This window comes from Monodon monoceros, unplaced genomic scaffold, assembly GCF_005190385.1.
Source record: "Monodon monoceros isolate NGI ecotype Baffin Bay Population unplaced genomic scaffold, NGI_Narwhal_1 Super_Scaffold_11, whole genome shotgun sequence".
NCBI classification, from domain to species: domain Eukaryota; kingdom Metazoa; phylum Chordata; class Mammalia; order Artiodactyla; family Monodontidae; genus Monodon; species Monodon monoceros.
In genome coordinates, this window is record NW_021703767.1 from 58,086,111 (window position 1) to 58,110,945 (window position 24,835).

Consider the following 24,835-nt stretch of genomic DNA (forward strand, 5'->3'; position numbering starts at 1 on the left):
TCCCACTACTCTACTCTCCCCCTTGCTCACTGGGCTTCACCCAAATCGGCCTCTTTGCTGTTCCTCTAACATGACCCGGGTGCTCCCACCTCAGGGCCTTTTCACTCATTCCCTCTGCCTGGAAATTCTTCCCCCCAAAATCCACATGGCTCACACCTCATCTTCTCCCAGTCTTTGTTCACATGTCACCTTCTCAATGTGGGGCTTTCCATGACCAACTCATTTTAAACTGTAACACCCTCTATCTCACTTCCTGTCCTCTTTCCCTGTTTTATTTTTCTCCTTAGTGTCTTTTAACATCTTGTATAATTGACTTGTCTGGCTTTTCCCCACAAGAAAGTAAATCCCATGGGGGCAGGATTTTTTGGTCTGATTTGTCTACTGATGTCTCTCCATTGCCTAGAACAGTGATAACACATGGTTCTCAATAAGTATTGATAACTCCATAAACATTTGGGGGTGGGGTAAGGATATTTTCTAAAGTACAAAGAAGAAAGTGATTAACAAGGGAAGGGTTTTAGAAAGAGCAGAAGAAGGCTCCCTGAAGAAAAAGGCACCTGGTCACAGCCCAAAGACTGGCTAGTCTCATGACAGGAAACTAAGAGGTGATGATGGGAGAGAGGAGAGAGGAGAAAAGCAGAGGATATAAAGGCCTTCTGTTTTGAGTGGTTCTGTGTTAGGGACCATGACTGAGCTCTTCCACGGCTAAACCTTGGTTCTCAAAGATTTCCCCCCAATTAATCTGCCTTGGGCTCTCTAGCGTTTCCTTCCATGCTGTTAACAAGGCTAACTATACTTTTTTTTTTTTTTTTCGGTACGCGGGCCTCTCACTGCTGTGGCCTCTCCCGTTGTGGAGCACAGACTCCGGACGCGCAGGCTCAGCGGCCATGGCTCACGGGCCCAGCCGCTCCGCGGCATGTGGGATCTTCCCGGACCGGGGCACAAACCCGCGTCCCCTGCATCGGCAGGCGGACTCTCAACCACTGTGCCACCAGGGAACCCCCTTTTTTTTTTAATTAAAAAAAAGTTTTATTTTATTGAAGTATAGTTGTTTTACAATGTTGTGTTAATTTCTACTATACAGCAAAGTGATTCAGTTATACATAAATATACATTCTTTTTCATATTCTTTTTCCATTATGGTGTATCACAGGATATTGAATGCAAATGAACTTATCTACAAAACAGAAACAGACTCACAGGCATAGAGAATAGCCTTGTGGGTGCCAATGGGGAGGGGCAGTGGGGAAGGGGTGGATTGGGAGTTTGAGACTAGCAGATGCAAACTATTATGTATAATGGATAGACAACAAGGTCCTACTATACAGCACAATGAACTATATTCAGTAGCCTGTGATAAACCATAAAGCCTAACTACACTTTAAGGCTACCAGAGTGGATTGAATATAATCTTTGGTGTCAGACAGGCTTGGGTTCAATTCTTATCTTTGCCACCTACTAGCTCTGTTACCCAGGGCAAGTTATTTCACTTCTCTAATACTGTTTTTTTATATTAAAAAAAAAAACAGAAGTAATATTTTCTAGTTCACATGGTTATTAAGAGTATGAAATGTAAAAATGCATAAAGAGCAACTCTAAAGCTAAGGCTCACACAGTCCAGTCCAAGAAGTAGGCAGGGATCAAAAGAAGAGTCCAGTGAGCAAAATTAATCTTGAAATAAATCAGTACTTTTACTTGTATTTTTTAATTCCTTGAAGGAGGAAGCAATGACCAAATCAATATTTCTTTTTTGTTGTTGTCATTATCATTTTATCCTTTATTCTCCACTTACATCACAACTGCTCACCTGTCTTCTTTATTTGGCACATAGTAGTCGATGTTAAATAATTAAATTGTTTGGAAAATATTTCAGTATTTCCCCCAAATTAATCCACATGGGGCCTCTAGCATTTCCCTGCCTTTCCCTCTCCGGCAGTGAGAGGGATGGTCACTGGGAAGATGACAAGAGTCCAGGTTAAGAGATTGGGTTTTGCTTCCTAATGTCACAAGGAGCCAACCAGAATTAGCTCTTATAGAACATATCTCTGTATCCCCCACCCAACTCAGAACTGTCTTCTGAGTTGATTGGAGCTGTCTTCTGACTTCATTAAATTTCTGGTGATAACATAAAGGGGTAATTTTTAACATTAGTGAAAAAGCATTTTAAGTTTTAATAGAAATGGGCTTCAAAAGGTTTCAAATCTCATCTAACCTCATGGCAGTTTATGAATTAATATAGCAAGCCATTTTGTACTAAGCAGTGTTTTCCTCTAAACCCCTTCTTCTTTCCTGGAAACCAAGAATCAATATTTTGTACCTCTGGACATGTACAAGGTTAAATAACAATAAGCATTCAAACTGAAGAAGAAATAAACAACCAGCAAACAAAGCAAACAACTGTCTATCACTGGGTTTGGCATATTACTTGCCTACATAGTATTTCATAATATAAAACCAACTATTGAATGCTGAAGAGGTTTTGCCATATTGTGAGTGTAAACATAACCTTAAAACAGAAAAGACAAAAAGCAAGTATGGCTTATTCGCATGCTGAAATATGTAATACAAATCTTTTAAAGACTTGACTGAAAGGAATATGAAGGCAAGTCTTATAAAATGCTGTACTTGATGTCAAGAGATTGGCAGATACATATGTCCTCTTATAGTTACAGAATCTCTAGGTCAGGCCCTAGGAAGGGATTGCTTTCAGAAACAGAAATAAAACAAAAGAAAACAGCTCAGAGAAACAAGCAGCGTTGGCTGCCACCAGCGTGCCACAGTTTGATCACTGTTCTGCTGCTGCTGAGGCCATGGACGTGCACTGTGACAACACTCAGTTCAGTTCAACACACAGAACAAACACTTCTGAGGGCTTGTAAAGGCCCAGCCCTGGAATAGACAAGTACCACACATTACTAATACGAAACCACAGTGTGTAGACCACCCCAGGGCCTTTGCACTTGCTGTGTCCTCTACCCTAAAGCTCCCACAGCCCCTCCCCTGCCTCCATTCTCCCTCTACATTCCTCAGGGCAACCTTCCTGGGGCTCTGACGAGGCCTTCTCTCCTTCAAATGTTCTCACGTTTGGATTGGTTTATGTGATTCTCTGGTTAATGTCCATATCCTCCATGAACTTAAACTCCAGGGAAGCTAATCATTGTATCCCCAGTGCCAAGTACAAGGCCTGGAAGATAGAGGCTCCCAAATGCTTGGTGAATAAGTGTAAGAATGTAGGCCGGAAGTAGCAAGAGATAACAATGTGGAGATTGTTAGAGGTTGTGTCATGTAATGACAAGAGGCCTTAACCTTGAACCATCGTGTAAAGCTATCTCTGGCTGGCTTCAGCTCTGACTTCTGCATGATGGACAAAATCCCAGATTAAAGGGATCATTCTTTCAGTAACCTATGCAACTTGGCACAGACCCTTAGGCCAAGACCAAAACAAAATTCAGCTGGAGACGAATAAGACTGAAATGACCTTGGGCTCCCTCAAGATAGTGATAGCTGTCGTTGATCCCTTTGTTCCCAGAAGCTATGGCACTGATTCAGCCCTCAACAAACTCCACAGGCCTGCCTGTGAGAGGAAGCGCAGAGCTGTTATCTAAACCAGGCAAGAGACACAGTGAGGCAAAGATCAAGGCAGCATTCATGCCCGAGGCAGTGTTCCTCTTCCCATGGTCCAGGAACAACACTCGCTAGATGGAATCAAACGAATGAATTCTTCCCCTGCAGTAAATCTGCAGTAAGTAAGGATTTATGTCACATTATTTTCTGACCTCTAGAAGAGAACATTTAATCAGTCCTTTTAATACAAATGAAATTCCCAGTTATCATACTTCATCAGGATTCCAGTGAATCCTGCCAGAATTAAATCATATGTTACTAATCAGTGCTAGCACCCAGTGTGGGCAATTGGAAAATGTCTGTTCCTTCTAAGTAAAAAGTATTTTCAAAGGTGGCTGGCAGTTGCATATTAGGCTGAGATTTCTAGGTGATGGTGGTAGCTCACAAATCAATACAAAGGTCTCTGATTGTTGCTTCCTCGTTCTTTTTCTTCACCATCATCGTCACCATTGTTATGATGTATCACCACTGTAAAACCATTCCTTTCTGCTTTCACTTACTAAGTCACTTGGTGAATACTGTGAAGGTCAGTTCTCCCAGTGAGAGGAAGAGAGTGGGGAAGGGAGGAAGAATGAATGATGCTTGCCCATGGGAAGGGAGGTAAGAGATGAGACTATGACTGACAATGAAAGCCACACTTTCTCCTATGCAAGGAACAGAGTTCCAGAGTAAAGGGATCATTCTTTCTTTTATCCTTCTGAGAACTGTTTAAAACGTGGATAGTCTTTGTTCTTTTTCCCTTCCCCTCCTCACTTCCTCTTTCACCTTTTCTTCCTATATTAATTAGGAGGAGCACATCATATCTCTCAGTATCCCACAGTATCCAATGATTACTTATGGCTAGTTTTCTTCTATGCATTTTTTACTTTGTCTTGTACAGTTACGAGGTAAACTTACAAAATTTTAAAAATAGATAACTGAAGAAATTATTGCAAAGAGGGACAAAGATAAAGCCATCTCAATGAGAGAAAGAAATTCAGATTCACTCTGTGATCCATAGGTTCTTAAAATCGTAATGAGCCAGTTGCAGAGGAGAAGCACAGCTGCTCTTGATGCAGAGACTTCCTGGGCCTTCCTCTAGAGGGCGTGGTGGAGCACAGCCAGCCAAATGCTCACAGGGAGTGAACAGCGGCTGACCTCCTTGCTATTCGACTGCCGGCCAGGGTGGGCCAGTGGGAGAACGCCAGGGCTCAATTCCCTAAGAGCAGTTCTGGGGTGTCCAGGAATGTGATCCCAATACTCAGTTTGAGACAATCTGAGCTTGCCCTACAGCTACTTCGTGTATCCTGCTGCCAGTCTTTTGGTGCATTTTTTCCTGCCATTTGTCTTGATGAGCAGTAGGAGGCAGTGAGCTGGAAGTTACAGTGACTGCACGAGAATCTGAGCCACGGGGGCTCAGTGAGGTGGAAGAGGAGAGCTGCAGGTGACTCTGCCAGTAGGCATCAGTATGCCATCAGAGAGCTAATGCCCAGCACGCTGCCGTTCTCTTCACACCAGACAGCTCTTTTCTGGTGCAGCCTTTTGGAATGTAGTTCTTGACTTGGGCCAGCCTGGGGAGGGAGGGATTGGTTACCTGGAATCAGAATCCTTCTAGAAAGACCAAGGAAAGTGGGTCAATGGTAGAACTCATCAGGAGATTCGTCTATTGCTGCGATATGCTTGTGTTTTCAGCACCTGAACTAAACTGCAGATGACCTGTTGTATAGCTTCTAAGATTACTTTTTAGTGCTTACCTCATGCCAGGCATTCTTCTACGAGAATTCATACAAGTGATGATTTCTCAATCATCACAGTCACCCTATAGAAAAGTACTGTTATTTTAGACGCGAGGAATACAAGAAAGAGAGACAGGTCAATAGACTTTACCAAGATCGTATATTTAACTTAGAGCTAAGGGAGGCTTCAGCTTACGGTATCTGGCTCTGGAATTCATGCTTTTAATAGCTAAGCTACACTGCTTTTGCACATCTCCAAGTGGTTTCCAAATCTGTCTCTTAGGCTTTGTATGCAAGTCTAATGCAATGGCTTCCTAGCAGTTAAGAGCTAGAAGGGAATCTGTCTTCTTGGCAGCATTTGACTGCACTGACCCAGCGTTTGGCACATAGCGCTCACTCGCAAATATTTGCTGAATTGGACTGACTGGCCCTGTGTCTGGAAACCCTCTGTCACCTTGGCTTCTCTAAGCCATAGCCCCTGGCTTTCTTCCTGCCTCCCTGGGGTCCTCCTTTTCAATCTCCTTTTCTCCTGCCAGTACCTTACATGGAAGTGGTCCTCATTGTTCTATGCTAGGCCCTCTTCTCTTCTGCCAGGACCCATCTTCTTTGGCATTCTCAGTTACTCCAATTACTGTCTACCTGCTGATGTCTCACAAATACTCATTTGTAGCCTAATTTTACTCCTAAGATTCAGACTCACATGCTCAACCCTGTAGAATTGAATGTCTCATATGCACTCAGAATCAATCTGTCCAAAGTTTATTTCATCTTCGTGCCTCTTGCCCTTCCAAAGCTATTTTTTCTGTTTATTTTCTCAGATAATGATGCATTGATCCAAAAATCTGCCCAAGCTGGAAAACTGGAAGTTATTTTGACTTCTCTCTCTTCCTAATTTCCTACATTCAGCCATTTACCAAGCCTGTAGAGCCCACACTTGAAAGCTGTCCACTTCTCTTCTTCCCCACAGCTTTCCCGCTATAGTCCAGGCCACCCTTCACTTACCCTGGGGTCAGAGCATCTGTTAAGGACTAGTTGGATATTATTCCTCCATGGAATCTTAAGGATGTAGCTTCTTCTTACTTCTCTATCCTCGTCCCTGTTCTTCTCACAGAGTGCCTTCAACATTCTGATCGGGCTTCAGTTCTCTCCCACCTTTTCTGTCCACACTGCTTGGAACATTCTGCTCCTTGCTTGCCCCCTTTCTCCAACTTGTCTGGCTAATTCTTGTCACCCTTCAAGCCTAGTTGATACGTCACTTCCTCCAGAAAGTGCTGAGCTCACATGTCTTCATTGTTTATATGTTCCTCCTCTGGAATCCCACAGCACAGTGCATTTTCTCTACCATAGTACTTATCTTCTACTGCAATTCTCTTTATACTATTTGTGAGGGAAAGAAAACAAACTACAATAACAACAAATTCCAACATTTCCTTTTGTTCGTTTATACTTGATATAATACAAATTTATTTATCCTAACAGAAAGAACCAATAAAAGGACAAGCAAGTAGCTGAGTGCTCTGTTCTGTAACCCATGCTGTGGCAGCTCTATCACATTTAAGTTGTGACTTCCAAGTCACTCTATGTCATAATACCTGGATAGTACATGAGGGAAGATCATGGAGGATCATATGTGGGATATTTTATAGGACAAGCCTTGAAGTGACAACCATCACTCCCACTCACAGTCCATTGCCTGGGACTTGGTACATGGCCACCATACCTAACTGCACAGGAGGCTAGGAAGTGTAGTTTCTCTGTACCGGAAAGAAGAGGACTGGGTTTGGTGGCCAACCAGTAATCTGCCATATTGACCTTTATTCTCACTAAATTGTATACTCCATAAGGGCAGGGGCAAAATCTCTCATTCTCTGCACTTTGTCTCCAATACTAGTACATAGTGGGAACTCGATAAGTATTTGTTGGGTAAATGAAGCTGTGCATATCCTGTCTTTAAAACACTTTTTTCTGCCCATCCTGCTGCTGGCTGCCCATTTTCATTCCTCATACAGCATCGCGTGAGGCAGCCTATGACACATCTCCCCATATCTAACTGTATTCATGGAGCTGGTGTGTGGTATGTCTTTGGTGTTCATTGGTAGGCTACATTGTAAAACGATTGTTGTTGGTCATCTCTTATGTGAGCTTCTTATGAACCACAATGCCATTTATTTATTTATCTTATATATACTTCTTTCAGAGATTTGATTACCCGTGTTTTCTATTTAAGGCATGCCCTTTCCCAGAATCGAGGTACCTGGGAAGTTGCCAGGCTATTCACTACTAACTAAAGCTTGAGGGTGAATGAGCGTATTGGCTGCCATACTGTAAGGATATTGTTGAGAATATTGTACACATTTTACAGTATCTTTTTTATAAAGACTGGGGAGAAAATTTTTTAAATCATAATAAAAAGAATAGATGTGTTTCTCTTAAAATTGACTGTATTTATCTTATAATGTTCATCAATGGCATAACGTACACTTATATATATATATTTATTTATAGATATTTGATTTTTTTAAAATTTTATTTATTTTTGGCTGCGTTGGGTCTTTGTTGCTGTGGGCAGGTTTTTTCTAGTTGTGGCGAGCAAGGGCTACTCTTCGTTGCGGTGCATGGGCTTCTCATCGCGGAGGCTTCTCTTTTTGCAGAGCACGGGCTCTAGGCGTGCAGGCTTCAGTAGTTGCAGCACGTGGGCTCAGTAGTTGTGGCTCATGGGCTCTAGAGCACAGGCTCAGTAGTTGTGACGCACGGGCTTAGTTGCTCTGCGGCATGTGGGATCTTCCCAAAACAGGGATCGGACCCGTGTCCCCTGCATTGGCAGGCAGATTCTAAACCACTGCGTCACCAGGGAAGTCCAATGGCATAACATATACTTTTTATTTCTTAGCATTGTTACTAGAAAGTTCTGACGAAATGTGCAGTCCATATCTACTAAGAGAACACTACATCAAGAAATGCATTTTATGTAATATCCCCAGTCAGGTTTCAACAAAACTCAACATTCTTTTTCTAACTTCATTTTTCCTTGCCCTTGTTTTCTCTTTCTATCCACTTCTTTTATCTTCTTGCACTTGCATATTTATGTAAGCCACCATGAACATGTTTTGGAACAAAGAAGAAATACATATAAATAAAAAAATCTATTAAAGATTTGTCTTCCCTAAAGACATATAAACATGTTTCAGTGTGCTGTGGTAGGGTATTTTTCTTCTTCAATCTACCTTGCTTTATATCCAGAGATATTTTCAAATGAATATGAATTAGTCTTTCATTTTGGGCGGAAGGGAGGGAGGAGAATGGGAATTATGATGGCTTATAAAGATGGAGATGATTTTGAAAGCTAAGAATTGAAGTAAATATGAAACCATATTTAGTATGTGAAACTATTATATACAATTGTGAAGATTCACTACAAGATAAGTTCCACGAGGGTGAGGACCTTGTCTTCATTGTTCATTGCATGTCGAATAGCCTTGCACACAGTAGACGCTAAAACAGCATATCTTGAAAGTGTGAATATTGGGTGTATAACCACAAGCATAGAACTTTTGAACTCAGTTTCATAATTTATAAAATGAAGCCATTAGAGTATGTATTCACTAAGATTCTTTCCAACTCTTAATGCTCCATGCTCTACGTGCCACCCTTGTTAAGCATAGTGGCATTATTTAAACATGTGAAAGTAAATACCTATGACAATTTGGGAATATTTTTTCAAAGTAGGTTATCCAGCTCCATCTTCAACAGCCCTTGTAGATGTGACTACATCGACTCCAAACGTCACCCCTCCAAGTGCTCAAAGTGAGTATAGCAAGGCTTTCCTCATGTGACTTAAAAGAAACAACACAACACTACAGCTATGATAATACTGAGGTCTGGGCAAAATGCTATCTTTTTTTCATTTGATGTTGATATTTTTGTTTTGAGTTACTCTGTGGCAAGTTATAATCTGGTGACTCTATATTGATATGCCAATCACTGTAATCTTAAAAATATGGGTTGGTGATTTGTTATTATATTGTATTTTTCATTTGTCATGGGATTTTTAAGGTAATGTTAATCTTGACAATACTCCCAATGATCTGAGTTGGTGACAAGAACAGAAAAAGAAAGAAAATCAGTGACAAGTTGGCATTAAACATAAACTACAGACTTTTGCTTATTATGCCAGCCAGTGTTCCTGTGTAGCAAAGCATATTTTCAATTTCAGATTTCCCCAAAGTCATATAGTTTAAAAATTCAACACATCAAAGTAAAATTAAATTACAGCCTTACAAGAAAGTGGAATTCTGAAAATTTTGTCTTTCAGCCAGCAATTACGACCTGACTACCTGAGGCTTCAACTACTCCTGGACCTCCAGTGGGAAAGACGCCAAATACTGTAAGTGTAACTGTGAGTCCCTTGGAGTACTCTGGGCCTCATTCATTTACCCAACACATATATTGAACAGCTACTGTGTGCTTTGTTTATAATCATATTAACAAATATTTACAAGGCATTGACAATTTTTAAAGCATTGTTGTAGTTGCTGGGGATATATCTGTAAACAAAACAGACCTAAGTTCCAAAATCTGGTGGAAGAGAGACAGACAAATAGTGATAAGTGATACAGAAAAAATAAAGCAGAGAAGGGAGACAGTGAGAATCAAGGGTGAGGGGGCACTGCCCTTCTAAATAGAGTGGTCTTGAAAGGCCTTACTGAGGAAGGCAACATCTGAGTAAAGTAGAGATAAAAAAGCAAACTATCAGTAGATCTGGGGAAGGAGGGAACTAGCTAGAATATGCATATCACTAAAAAAAAAAAAAAAAAAAAAGGAAAAGAGAGAGCCCAGTGTGAGGCACAGAAATGGTTTGTTACTTGTCATCTGACCAAGTAGCAGCAGGGTCTGCTGATGCTGCTTTAGCAGGTATTGACAGGATTTGAAAAGGAAATACTGCCTCTTAGTGGTACAAGACAAAGATCAGCGTGGTGGGAAGCAGCAAAGGATGTGGCTAAAGCGAAGAGAAACCTGGATGCCACAGGTGCAGGACTTCTGAATTTAACTCCCGGGCCCTTTGCCACAGAGTAAATGTGTGTGTCCCTTTTAAAAAGCATTTAAGTTGTACATTGAAAACCTCTAAAAGTCTTTTATACCCGCTGGCTCAGTCAGTCATCTCACTGTTCCTAAGGAACTTGTCCTTAGGAAATAAATCAAAGGGAGAAAAGGAACTCTGTGTAATATCGCTCTTTGAGCATAATTTATTTATTTTATCTCTTTTATGGATGTCAGGTTCACAGATTTCGATTAATCACAATCTTTAATTTATGACACGGTTTCATTCTTAGTCTGGGCATGACGCTCTATAATTTAATGTAACACAATTCTCTCAGCAAATACGTTGATAATATAATAGACACCCATGAACCCAGTACCCAAATACAGGAATGAAAAGGCAGTATCAGAAGAGAGAGCACATAAAGAGATCCATAAGGCAGTGTAACCTAGATGTATGTCAAAGGTGGCATGCAGAGTACTGTAAAAAGAAGAGACTGTTCAGCAAGTGGACCCAGGAACATTGATTTTTTATAAGAAAAACATGTTAAAATGCACTCCCACCATGCACAGTACACAAAAATAAACTCCATGTAGTTTAAGATATTTGTGTCAAAAAGCTAAATATTAAAACATGTAATAAAATTAGGGTGAACTTCTTCCTTTCTTTGGGGTAAGAAAGCGCTTAAAGAAGAGACACAAGGCCATAAAAACAATTGAAAAATTAGAATACAATAATATTAAGAAAATTTTTTTCATCAAAAGACTCCTTAAAGACAGTTTAAAACAAGGCAAACTATAATCTGGGAGAAGATATTTGCCACACATATTTGAAAAAGGATCAAGAATATATAGTTAGCAAAGGTTCAAAACTTTATATCAAGAATATATAAAGAATGCCTACAAACCAAGTTTTAAAAAGACAAAAAGCAGTAGGAAATGAACAAACAGGCACATCACAAAAGATGAAACACAAGTAGCTAGAAAACATCTAGAGATTCTCAGCCTCTCTAACAATCAGGACATGCCAGTGAAGACTAAGTTCAGGAAGTCATTTTACACATAATCAACTTGCAAAAATTAACAAGTCTGGAATTGCCAAGTGTTATATAGGATGTAGATTAATACAATTTGTTATATGTTGCTGGTGAGGGTATTAATTGGTACCATCTCTTTCCACCACTTAGGCATTATGTTTTATAGCTGAAGAGTTTCATAGCAGACAATTCAACACTTCTACTCCTAGATAAATACTCCCCCAAAAACAAATTATTACATGTGTCCAGGAGATATGTACACAAATGTTGGGGGGAAGACACTACTCATAATAACAAAGAAAACTGTAAATTATCTAAATGATCATAGTTAGGAGGGTGGATAAATAAACTGTTATATAGTCATATCATAAAATACTATGGAGCAATGAAAAATGAGTGAATGGCAGCCACGTATGACAGCATGAATGAATCTTAATAAACTGTATTGAGTCAAAAAAGTAAATGCCAAGTGACAATATATGGAATGATATTTTAAAGTAAATTTTACTTTTTAAAATTTTAAAAATTTTTATTGAAATAAAGTTGATTTATAATGTTGTGTTAGCTTCAGGTATACAGCAAAGTGATTCAGATATATATAAATATATATTCTTTTTTCACATTCATATTTTTATGAGATATTGAGTATAGTTCCCTGTGCTATTCAGTAGGTCCTTGTTGATTATCTATTTTATATATAGTAGTGTGTATATTTTAATCCCAAACACTTAATTTATCCCTCCCCTCTCGTCCCCTTTGGTAACCATAAGTTTGTTTTCTACATCTATAAGTCTATTTCTGTTTTGTAAATAAGTTCACTAGTATCATTGTTTTAGATTCCACATATAAGCTATATCATATGATGTTTGTCTTTCTCTGATGTTTGGCTGGCTTACTTCACTTACCATGATAATCTCTAGGATTAAAAGCAAGTACAACCAAACACTATATGGCTTAGACATAATAAGTGATAAAAATTTAAAATATATATAAGTAAGTGAATAATAGACAACATTCAGAACAGCGTTTGCTTTTGAATGGGCATACAAGGGATGGGACGGGGAGTAAATATTTATAGTGTTATTTTTAATAATTCCAAAATCTGTGTGTATGAGTTGGGGATAGGATGAGATAATAACTCAATGGATATTATGAAGCCAAACAAAACAATAGCCAAAATGTACTAAGCTACATAGAAAAGGGTAGAAGCTGGGAACTTTTTACCAGTCAGATATTAAATGATAATAAAAAGCATTAGACTGGGGATGAAAGTTCATACTTAATAGATTAACATTTATCCTATGTTAAACATAAAATTGATGTTAACATAAAATTGAGTTGTTTATAATAAACTATGCTGAAACTCTACCTACACTAGTTGTCACCCTTTATTCTTGATACTATAATAAAAGAAAGTTCCATGAGAGTGTTTTTTTGTTTGTTTACCTGTATCCACAGTGCCTGAGATAGTGCATAGTATTGAGTTGGTGCTCAACAAATACTGTTGAATCAATAAATGAATTAATACTTCTTGGTTACAGGGAAGGTAGATCATGTGACAATGGGGATAAAAATTTATTGGACAATGTTACAGGAAAAAGCTGAACTCCAACTTAAATTTATGCTATATGATTGCACATAAATTATCCCGTATTTTAATTAGCATCTGATGTTTTCCTTTGTTTATTTGAATTATTTGTTTGTCTATTGAAATTATGCTAGAATGTAAGATACACAAGAACAGGGACCTAAACCTTTTTCTGTTGTTCACTGTAGTATTCTAACATCTGTAATAGTGGCAGGCAACAGTAGGTGCTCAGCGAATATTTGTTGAATGATTGAAAAGGTATGTGTACATTTGGACAAGGAAGAAAACACACACACAGTGAAAAGAAATGATCTGTTTAATTGAAAGTTTTGAGCTTTTTATTTATTTGTTTTATTTAAATTGTTATTACAATAGCATGTGTGCCCAGAATAAAATCCTTTTTATCCCGTGCATCCCATCAATATGAAGCATAGAGGCCACCCAAGGTACTTTTTGCCCCAGAAACTAGAAAATTGAAAGGGTCTTGCTTGAAAGTGCTTCCTAATTTACACAAGTATATTCTTGGTCTTTTCAATAGATTTCATAATGAAATGAACTATTGTAATCCTTCACATTTTCTGTCCTTCCCCACTTGAAAACTTCATCTATCCTCAGACATCTCTTTATCATTCTTACCATAAAAATAGCCTTAGAAATTGTGAAATCTAGGAAGGGACTCTAAAACCCAACAAACAATTTTTTTTCCTGGCAGTGAAAACCCACATTTTTATTTATGCAAGAAGATCTTGTTAACCATTTGCCATTTTTCATCCATAAGCTTAGAGAAAAAATTCCCCATAGTGAGTTGCTCTATTTATAATCATTCACAAAAACACATTAGGATCCAACAAGTTAATATTGATTGCTCAGTCCCAAACTGTTTTTGAAGCATGTTTCTACTCATTGGATTGGACTGCAGTATGACATCCAATATTAGATGATGCATTTGGCAAGATTCGTGTCAGGCATTGGTAATGGGATTTTTTTCTTCCAATATGTTTATTTCAATAGATTTATGAAATGTTCAGAGGGAAAAAAAGAATGATAATGGATGGATTTCTAGTGAAATAAACCCACTAGCAGTGTTTCTAGGGCCCTTGCTATTTATGAACACATTCTATGGGATATTTGCTTATACATGCATTTTGTATAGCTCATATATATTTGGATGTCACAAGGAAGTTCTGAGTACATTGCATTTACAATAAATTTATTAGTGTATGTTTTAATATATTCTTTTGTTGTTATTTTGTTATTTATTAACTTGAAGAGGTCTTGGCTGCAATTCAAGAGTGTTGGAATCTAATCCTAGTTCAGCTTCCATATTTCCTACAGTCAAGAACAGTAATGCATATTTTACTGTAACCATCTATGAAATGAGGATACCAAATCTGAACTTCTAAATACCCAAAATGTATGAGCTTAATAACAACCTGGGACACATTTTCATCCTGACACAGGTGATCAGGCCATGGAGAAGAAAATTGAAGCTTAATTACTTTTTTCTTTCTGGTTTTTCCTGCCATCCATCTGGCCCAGTGGAGCCTAAAGCCACATTGAAATCAGCTTGTCTGTCTAAGTTAGGCAAGCAGAAAAATGATATGAGTCTCCATGAGTCCCTAAGCCTCCAATTTATCCCATTACCAAAATCATCAAGTTCACTGTCACCACATGTACACACACACACACACACACACACACACACAGAGGCCTCAGAGTACCTCTTATCGATCTCACATGAGGTCTTTATTCTGTTCTTTGACCTTGCATCCCATATTCTTCAAAATTTACGTATTCTTCTTAAATCTTACAAGTGCATTTCTTATCCTGTCCCTGGTCCTGGCTGTTTCTCCTCAAGTTCCTGGTAGTTGTGCCTAATAATTTCATAACAACCCCTTTTACTTTCCATAGGCAGAGGGTGATGGAGAAGCTAGAGTTGAGGAGTTGAGGGTCAATGGCAGGGACACAGCAATGCCAGGACCTACAACGATGCTGGGCCCTGTGTCCGGCTGCACCATAATCTCTTCAGTCCCTCCGTTCCCTGTTGGTCAGGATGCTGATTCTCTAAACTCACCATTCTTATCTTCAAATTCTAAAATCTTATATGTCTCAGATCACATCTCTTTCCATTTTCCTTTTATCTAAAACACTGTTCTGCTCCCATTCTGTCACCTAATTTCTCATTAGGTCAGCCTCAAATTAAAGATTTAGTCCTCTGATTTAAAATTCGATCCTCTGTTAAAATACCAATTTCTGGGGGCTCCATGTTCTTCACAGTTAGTACACAAGCCCCACACTTCCAAAGCTCGTAAATGTCATCTTTGTTAGGAAGAGCATAAGGGGGTCCCATTTATGGATTAAGTGATCATGGCAAGAATGGACACAGTAGCTGGTGCCAGTATTTGCATCCTGATGGAAGAGGTGATGCTGACCCGGTATATATTCCCCTTGAAGGAAAAGTTGGGGCAGAAGACCAAGATCAGTGACATCTCTGTGTCCAAGCCCTGCATCTATGATTATTGCTTGCCACCCTATGCCTTTGTTCTAGGACAAAATTAAGGGCAGAACTCAGAGTGTCTTAAGGAAGATTGGTTACTCAATATAAAGTCTGTACATGTAAAAATCATGCCAGAATTTTAGAAAAGTTCAGTTTGCCTCAAGAACCGTGTAAGAGTACCAGAAATTACCTGTGATATTGTCAAAAGAGGAGCTGCCAAACCAGATAATTATGGACTTTTATATGACAGTAAGGATTTTCCTACAAAGGGAAAGATGCCTAACATGTCATAATATTATTGAGAACGGTAAGCTGGTTACAAATGAATGTCAAAAAATGTTATTGCAACTCTGGGCTTCCCTGGTGGCGCAGTGGTTGAGAGTCCACCTGCCGATGCAGGGCACGTGGGTTCGTGCCCCGGTCCGGGAGGATCCCACATGCCGCAGAGCGGCTGGGCCCGTGAGCCGTGGCCGCTGGGCCTGCGCGTCCGGAGCCTGTGCTCTGCAACGGGAGAGGCCACAACAGTGAGAGGCCCGCGTACCACAAAAAAAAAAAAAAAAAAAAGTTATTGCAACTCAAGGAAAAAGACAATGCTATCAAAGTGATCTTGTTTTTACCATAAAAGTACCCTTTTGTGGTAGAATGGTATGCTAATTTCACGGAGTCTCCTTGTCAAATAACCTTTATCAAAAGCTAAATTTAAAGGAATTGTGGAAGAAACTGATGTTATGCTAAAGGAGGGATATAAGAATATATTTGAGAAACTCTAACTACACCATATCCCTACGTTCATATTTTCGACCAATAATGGTGATGTACTTAAGGATGTTATCCATCAAGCTGGTGTTTGTCATCCAAATGTCAAAGTAGTGTTCATTCATGGATTTTGATGAAAATGTGTTCTCAAAGAATTTAAAGGAGAATTAACCTATATATTTAACAAACATGATGATACCTTGAAGAACACAGAATATTTCAATCAATTAAAGGGCAATAATAATTTAACTCTGCTGAGAGACTCCCAAGGAGACTTAAGAATGGCAGATGGAGTAGCCAGTGTTTAACACATCCTAAAAACTGGATATCTAAATGATGGAGTGGGTGAGCTTTTAGAAAACGTATTGTTTTAGTGAAAGATAAATCACTGGAGATAGCCAGCTCTATCTTACTGAGGATTCTATAAACTGGTATTCTACAGGAAGACCTCTCTCCTATGGGAGCAGTTAATACAAGAACTGCTCTTAATCTTGCTGAAACACTCTTAATTGTAATATATTCTTGCTCTTGAAGTTTTTCCTTTACATTACTGAAATATTTTCAGACATGTTAAGTCTATCAGCTGGAAGCTTCTTTTTCTTCGCCTCTCTCAACACACTTTCCTCTTTATTTCTTTTTAACAGATTTTGAAAAATCTTAAAGCCAAAATCAGAAAAATAACTCCCTAGTTTTCCAAAGTGGATTTTGTAATTCAATTTTATCACACATATTTTGAGATCTTTTTATACTTGAAAAGTTTTCAGAAGGCCAACAAGAAATTTTATGAAATGGTCAAATAATTTACATGACTTTAAGTTAAGTATTGCCAGTTTTGCAATTTGGATGGATCATGCTGATGGTATTACCGTCTCCTGAAATTGTATTATGTTTGGTTTTCTTGTTTGGAGAAAATCAAAATTGACCAGAAAAGACTGGCGCTCTGTAGTTAATGAAAAAACAGTTGGTATCCGCATGTAACTGATCATTACAAGTGTTCTATATTGACTCGCTGATAATAAACATAAAATAGAAAATCTATTTTTAAATACCCATTTCTCTCAAGGTGTTAGCACTTGTTAAACCATTCATATCTTAGCATAAACTAATTTATCATATCCTTTCTTGCAAACAGACTTTGAAGACATAAGAAATAAAGGCATCAGGCCCTAAAAGTAGGAAGTAAAGGAGACACCATATTGGGCAAAAAATCTGTAAGGTTATCCAGAACAAACTGCCTTCTTCATAATTTTACCTAAATCCAGGCCTGGCTTCAATTTCTTTTTAGTTGGTTTTGCTCTTTGTCAATCAAACTCCTGGCTTAATGGCTTAAACATTAAAAATTGGCATTAAAAAAGTACCTAGTCCATTGTCATCTATAGACCTTGGCATCCTATCTAGAACAAAAAGGATCAAGATCACATGTACAGGGTCATAGAACTATACTGAAGATAAGAACATCTCCCTGACCTAGACAAACTCAAAATAGCTATATACAAAATCACCCTAACCTGGGGGGTGACCCCAAGTGGAGCAGCTGTCACAGACTGTCCTGTGAGCAATCCCCAGAAAGCAGTGACTTTCAGCTCTTCCAAAGGGCCTGGTAACATACCTTTGTCGGCAGCTGTAACTGCCACTGGCATCTAGAGAGAAACCAAGAAAGGGTCAGGCTAAGGGGGGTTTTAATGTTTGTTTTATTTTATTTTGGTTTTGCTTATTGTTTTGGTCTTGACACAAAAGAAAGCATTCAGCTTGGAAAATCATGTATACTAATGTTTTAAATAAATGGGCATAATGTTTTTCTACTGACTATAACCATATACTACTGCAGATATTTTACTTTACATTACATTATAGGCATGTTATCAGGTACAGATATGTGGAGTCTGCCAAGAAGTGGAACTTTCTTGCCAGAGTTGGAGAGCTAAACCAAATGAGTTGATATATCTATTTCAAAGGCCATATGCGCTGCTGGAATTTGCTGCCATCCACTCAAGGGGAAGGTTTGCCTCTGAATGTATCAAAAGGACTCACCCAGCAGCTAAAAAGTCCTGTAACCACAGGGGTCTGATTATTCGCTGTTGACACTTCAGTTTTCATGGTCAAACAATAATGTCAGCTTACCCTTCAGACTATACTACAAAGCTACAGTAATCAAGACAGTATGGTACTGGCACAAAAACAGAAATATAGATCAATGGAACAGGATAGAAAGCCCAGAGATAAACCCACGCACATATGGTCACCTATCTTCGATAAAGGAGGCAAGAATATACAGTAGAGAAAAGACAGCCTCTTCAATAAGTGGTGCTGGGAAAACTGGACAGCTACATGTAAAGAATGAAATTAGAACACTCCCTAACACCATACACAAAAATAAACTCAAAATGGATTATACACCTAAATGTAAGGGCAGACAGTATCAAACTCTTAGAGGAAAACATAGGCAGAACACTCCATGACATAAATCACAGCAAGATACTTTTTGACCCACCTACTAGAGAAATGGAAATAAAAACAAAAATAAACAAATGGGAGCTGATGAAGCTTAAAAGCTTTTGCACAGCAAAGGAAACCATAAACAAGATGAGAAGACAACCCTCAGAATGGGAGAAAATATTTGCGAATGAAGCAACTGACAAAGGACTAATCTCCAAAATTTACAAGCAGCTCATGCAGCTCACTATCAAAAAAACAAACAAACCAATCCAAAAATGGGCAGAAGACCTAAATAGACATTTCTCCAAAGAAGATATACAGATTGCCAACAGACACATGAAAGAATGCTCAACATCATTAATCATTAGAGAAATGCAAATCAAAACTACAATGAGATATCATCTCACACTGGTCAGAATGGCCATCATCAAAAAATCTACAAACAATAAATGCTGGAGAGGTGTGAACCCTCATGCACTGTTGGTGGGAATGTAAATTGATACAGCCACTATGGAGAACAGTATGGAGGTCCCTTAAAAAACTACAAATAGAGCTACCATACGACCCAGCAATCCCACTACTGGGCATATACCCTGAGAAAACCATAATTCAAAAAGAGTCATGTACCACAATATTCATTGCAGCTCTATTTACGATAGCCAGGACATGGAAGCAACCTAAGGGTCCATCAACAGATGAATGGATAAAGAAGATGTGGCACATATATACAATGGAATATTACTCAGCCATAAAAAGAAGCAAAATTGAGCTATTTGTAATGAGGTGGATGGACCCAGGGTCTGTCATACAGAGTGAAGTAAGTCAGAAAGAGAAAAACAAATACCGTATGCTAACACATATATATGGAATCTAAAAAAAAAAGTGGTCTGAAGAACCTAGGAGCAGGACAGGAATAAAGATGCAGCTGTAGAGAATGGACCTGAGGACATGGGGAGGGGGAAGGGTAAGCTGGGACGAAGTGAGAGAGTGGCATGGACATACACTACCAAATGTAAAATAGATAGGTAGTGGGAAGCAGCCGCATAGCACAGGGAGATCAGCTTGGTGCTTTGTGACCACCTAGAGGGGTGGGATAGAGTGGGTGGGAGGGAGGGAGACGCAAGAGGGAAGAGATATGGGGATATATGTATATGTATAACTGATTCACTTTGTTATAAAGCAGAAACTAACACACCATCATAAAACAATTATACTCCAATAAAGATGTTTAAAAAAAAAAAGAAAGTCCTATTGGTATCTTTTCTTTACTGAAGGCCACTGTAACACATCTGGGCTTTCATTCTTTTAGCTCCTCTGTGGGATAGACATGAGAACAGTCACAACACACTCTCTGGGGCTGGAAAAACCTCTCCTAGTGTTTTCTTCCATTTCTTCTTCCTGCTTTAAATGGCTGTGATCAAAACCTTCCCTATTAGAAACATCTGGACCACAAGCATTCCCTCAACTCCCACTTTATTTTGGGACATTCTAATGTGTGCTGAATTTTTAGGTTCAATTAAAGGTCAAGAAGAGACAATAAAATAATTAGTCTTATACAGATTAACTTTTCCATTATCTTCTTCCTTTAGCAGCTTCATGGATGCCCAGTGAAACATACAGTTCATCCCCCTCAAGGGCAGGTTTGACACTTCATGGTGAGCACTTAGGGAAAATTTAGTGTCAGGGAAGGTTGTGGTCTGCTTTATTTGATCAGAGGTGGAAAAATGAGAACGAAGCCAATCTCAGGTATTTAAAAGTGCATCTTGATGAAAATGACAGTGATGATAAAAATGACAATGGATGGAACTAAAATTCTTCCCAGTCACTCAAAAGAGATAGTCAGAGACCAAGTCTTAGATTTGTCTCTATTTTATTTCAAAATGAAATCTACATAATGGCATTTGGGGGCCAAATAAATCCATTAAAGTGCATTTTAAGTTTTAGTTTTCCATTTGAAAATGGAATGATTTGTTGACATGGATTTGTCTACTCAGATGTTGCAAAGGAATTTTTATTGATCTTATCAAACATATTAGAGTGGGAAGAATCAGTATTTTGATTCATTGGACCTCTGATAACCTGGGCTACTATGGAAAAGCTTCATCTTTCCATGACACCAACTTCAGACATTTTCCCATAACCACTTCTCATGGAGATTCTTTAGCAGATATTATTTTGTTTTATGTGCTGTATTGTTTCTCTTTTTTTTCTTTAAACCAATAGGAAGTTTCACTCTTTGGTAACTGTTAGACAGATCCTAGAATACCAGTCCTGCGTAAATTGTTCCTTAGTAAACTTTACAGATAATATTTTAGGAGCATTTAGGCCATTCAAATTGAGCCCTTGCTAATAGCAAGTGAAGTCCAATCACAATTTTACACTTCTTGACCAGGTGGAGATCGTCATTAGGATCAGATCAGATATCCCCTTTATATCCCTAGGTGACACCTTCACCAGCATAGCCAGAGCATTTTCAGAAGTTCCCACAACTGCCAATGGATCTACTAAAAATAATCATATCCATATCACTGGTGCGTCATTTACCATTTTTAAAAATTTTATGTTTTATTCACTCAACAAGTATTTACTGAGAACCTGCCATTTGTCAGGTACTGTGCCAGTTGTTGGGTATACATTGAAAACACTTGCCTCCTGAAGATTATAATCTATTATAGAGGATATTTAGTAAATAAATAATCGTGCAATTAAATTTATTTGTGACACATCTTATGGTGTAGTACAAGGTGTTGCCAGAGTCTAACAGAAAGCTCTGATTTTAATTGGGGAACAAGAAGGATTCTCTGAGGATATATTTAAAATTAAAATCTGAAAAATGAATGAGAATGAGCCAGGTAAAAAGTAGTGAGAAACATTTCAGTTCTGTGAAAGTATAGTCTGATTGTTGGAACAAAGAGTATTCCTATAGGGCTTCCCTGGTGGCGCAGTGGTTGGGGGTCCGCCTGCCGATGCAGGGGACACCGGTTCGTGCCCTGGTCCGGGAGGATCCTGCATGACGCGGAGTGGCTGGGCCCGTGGGCCACGGTGGCTGGGCCTGCGCCTCCAGAGCCTGTGCTCCGCAATGGGAGAGGCCACAATGGTGAGAGGCCCACATACCGCAAAAAAAAAAAAAAAAGTATTCCTATAATTCAACTAATAAAATTTTGTCAATGTTAAATGTAATCCCTTGTTTTATATCATAAGAGGTCATGGTATTCAATAAAGTTAGGACCCTCCCAACACAGATCTTGATTGTAAATTCAGAGCCATAATCAACTCTTTCCCTTCAGAAGGTATTCACTTAACTGGTGAACGTTCCACCTGGGGACTCAGTTTATTTCATATTGAGGGTCATACAGTCCTCAGTTACTGGAGCATCATCCATCCTGCACACCACATAGCAGCAGAACTGCAAACTGACATCCTACTAACATCTTTCACTATTGGTGCCTTAAAGAACTGCCTAATTGAGAGACAGGGCAAGATTGGAGCTCGGCTTCTCCACCAAGACATTCCTGAAGTCAGTGGTCTCATTTTCTATATTTGGTTGGGAGAAAATTAGTAAGCATTGATGGAAGACCTATTAGAAGACCTATTTAAAACCTTTTTTTCTTTCATTTCTCTAAAACTTTGGAGGTAAAATGTTATATTCCACCATATTACCAGTGTAGAGCTTAGTAAGTCTTGACTTTACTAAAACAGAACTTTGTGTAGTCCTAAATTGACCTCTTGTGAGATTATTTCTTTTGTGATCATGATATTCCAGTGGTTTGAACTACTGTGAACTCTCTAGCCACCTGTGCATACAATGAGCCACATGGTTACGTATTTTAGGACTGTGTGAGCTTCCAGGGTACCCTCAGTGTCTGCTTTGACAGGGCTAGAGTAGCGTGAGCATCAGGAAGACCTTGAATCCCTGGATACGTGTTGTAAGAGGAAAAATCTTCAGCACTGATACCCAGTGTTAACATGACATCATGTGGCTGCCATCCAAACTACGTAAAACATAGAAGAGATTTGGTAACTAATATTTGAAATTCAGTTTTTTGGCCTGTAGTTTTTGAAACTTTGCTTTATGAAAAGCAGTGTAATAAATCTGAGGCAATCAAAACAATTAAAAAACTAGTCTCCACCTACAATCAGTTTATAATCTAGTTAAAATGATGAAAAAAACAAAAACAATCCAGATAATTCTGTTACAAAAATGCACTTTTTGCCCAAAGAATTTATGTAATCTGAAGAGCTAATGATCTACCTATAATGTATTAGGAATTTCACTGGAGTTTTGTTAGAAATAAGAAAAGCCTGGAAACAATTTAACCATCTAACATTAAGAGGCCAATTAAATAAACTATGGTAGATCCATACATTGGGGAACTAGCCAGTAATTTAATATTGTAGAATGAGGAAAACCTCTATGCACTTCTGTGAAAAGTATTCCAAGAATATTTTTTAAGAGAAAGAAACCAGGAACAGAACAGTATGTACAGTATGCCCCCATTTGTAATAAGAAGGGATATATATTCATGGTACATATATTTGCTTATATATGAGTAAAAAATTTCTGATAGGATACATAATTAACTATTAAAAGTTATTGCCTCTAGTGTGGGTAGCTGGCCTCTGAAGAAGTAAGGATACTTCCTTTTCATTGTAGTTTTGTATTTCTGTACTATTTGAATCTTTAACATGATCATAAAACACTTTTTAAAAAGGAAAAAATTAAGCAACTATATAATTATAAACATTCCCTTTTATTCTCTGCCAGGCAGAACCAGACAGTCTTATTTCCTAAGAGAGTTTGTTTTCTTAATTTTTCCTTCATGTTAGAGAAAAAGTAAAACAGTCCTGAATATTATATTTATATTGCCTCTGGCCTTTTTGGCTTTGGACTTTCAGGCCTTTGAATTGTTATAATGCTTTTTACTCTTTCCTCCTCCTCCTAACACACGAATATTCCATAAAGCATTTAATGACTCCTTAAAGAATAAGAAAATCCAAAGCTAGACCAATATTTCTACATATAAAGTTTTCTTTACTGAAGTGAATTTGGAAAACAAGTTTACAGATGATCAGTTTTATTTAGTCATTCTTACAAATACCATTTCACTGGGCACCATGTGCCAGGAATTGTCCAGGGTCTTGGGGAAATGAAAAAAATAAAGAAAAGGTCAGTTCTGGAACATTCTAACAAGAAAGACATTCATGTGAAAAAAAGCAATTGTATAAATGCAAAAACAGATATGAGAACAAGGCATAGATATGGTCCCAGAGCATGACTGTGATCAATGAACACCCCATGGCCTTTGGAGAAAACGTGTTTCAGGTAAGCAAATTAATTCAATTCATCCTGCTTTCCAGTTGCCAAACTTTGGCATTAAAGTTCGTCTCTCTTTATGCCCTTTTCAGGTATTGTGGTTAATCAGCCCAAAGATGGAATGTCCTGGCCAGTGACGGTGGCAGCTTTGCTCTTTTCCTGCCTTGTACTGTTTGGTCTTGGAGTGAGAAAATTGTGTCAATACCAAAAAGAAATGTGAGTCCACTACTAAGATATGCAGGAACAGATACTTTTTTCAGTACAAAATATTCACTCAGCAATTTAAATATCATTCCTAGCATTTATGTCATATTTAACTGACGAAATAAGGCTCAGAGAAGCCCAGAGAGGCTACCTAGCTTCCCCGGCACCACACAGCTGGGATTAGATGCACAACTTCTGACTTCGTCCCACCTCTCCCTGTTCAGGCTCGAGCACTCACTGGATGGAACAAGTCAGTGGGCATGAAATGAGAACTGAAACTGATTTTTCTCTTAATCTTCATTAGTTTTTTCATTTTCATGCATCTCTGAATTGCCTGGGCCCCGCTGGGCCTAGATGCTCAAGTGTGAAATTGAGTGAGAAAGGTAATTTTAAGAAATTTCCACCTGCTTTTCAGCAGAATGGGCTTTTACTGCCCTTTTCCTTTTTTGCCACGGGGAAAAGCAAGCAAGCAATGAGTTACCCCTTTTCTGTCTTATTGAAATATTTTCCAAAACTCTCCTCCCTCCACTCATCTTTCTGAAATGACATGGAAGGTAAAGCCTCACTTTTCTGACTCGGCTACTTTGGATCAGTCTGGATCAGGCCATGCCTAGAGGAGACCCTCAG

General features: G+C 38.6%; 1 protein-coding gene and 1 pseudogene across 1 annotated transcript in view; both read left to right on the forward strand.

Annotated features, from left to right (window-relative positions):
• Positions 1–24,224, forward strand: part of CD96 (CD96 molecule) — an 88,565-nt gene extending 64,341 nt beyond the window's left edge. The window contains 5 exon segments of the mRNA XM_029213711.1: positions 9,066–9,143; positions 9,652–9,723; positions 20,280–20,345; positions 21,132–21,221; positions 24,097–24,224. Coding sequence (XP_029069544.1) covers positions 9,066–9,143; positions 9,652–9,723; positions 20,280–20,345; positions 21,132–21,221; positions 24,097–24,224 — 434 coding nt within the window.
• Positions 15,600–16,681, forward strand: LOC114890978 (annotated as a pseudogene).
• Positions 24,225–24,835: the final 611 nt, after the last annotated feature.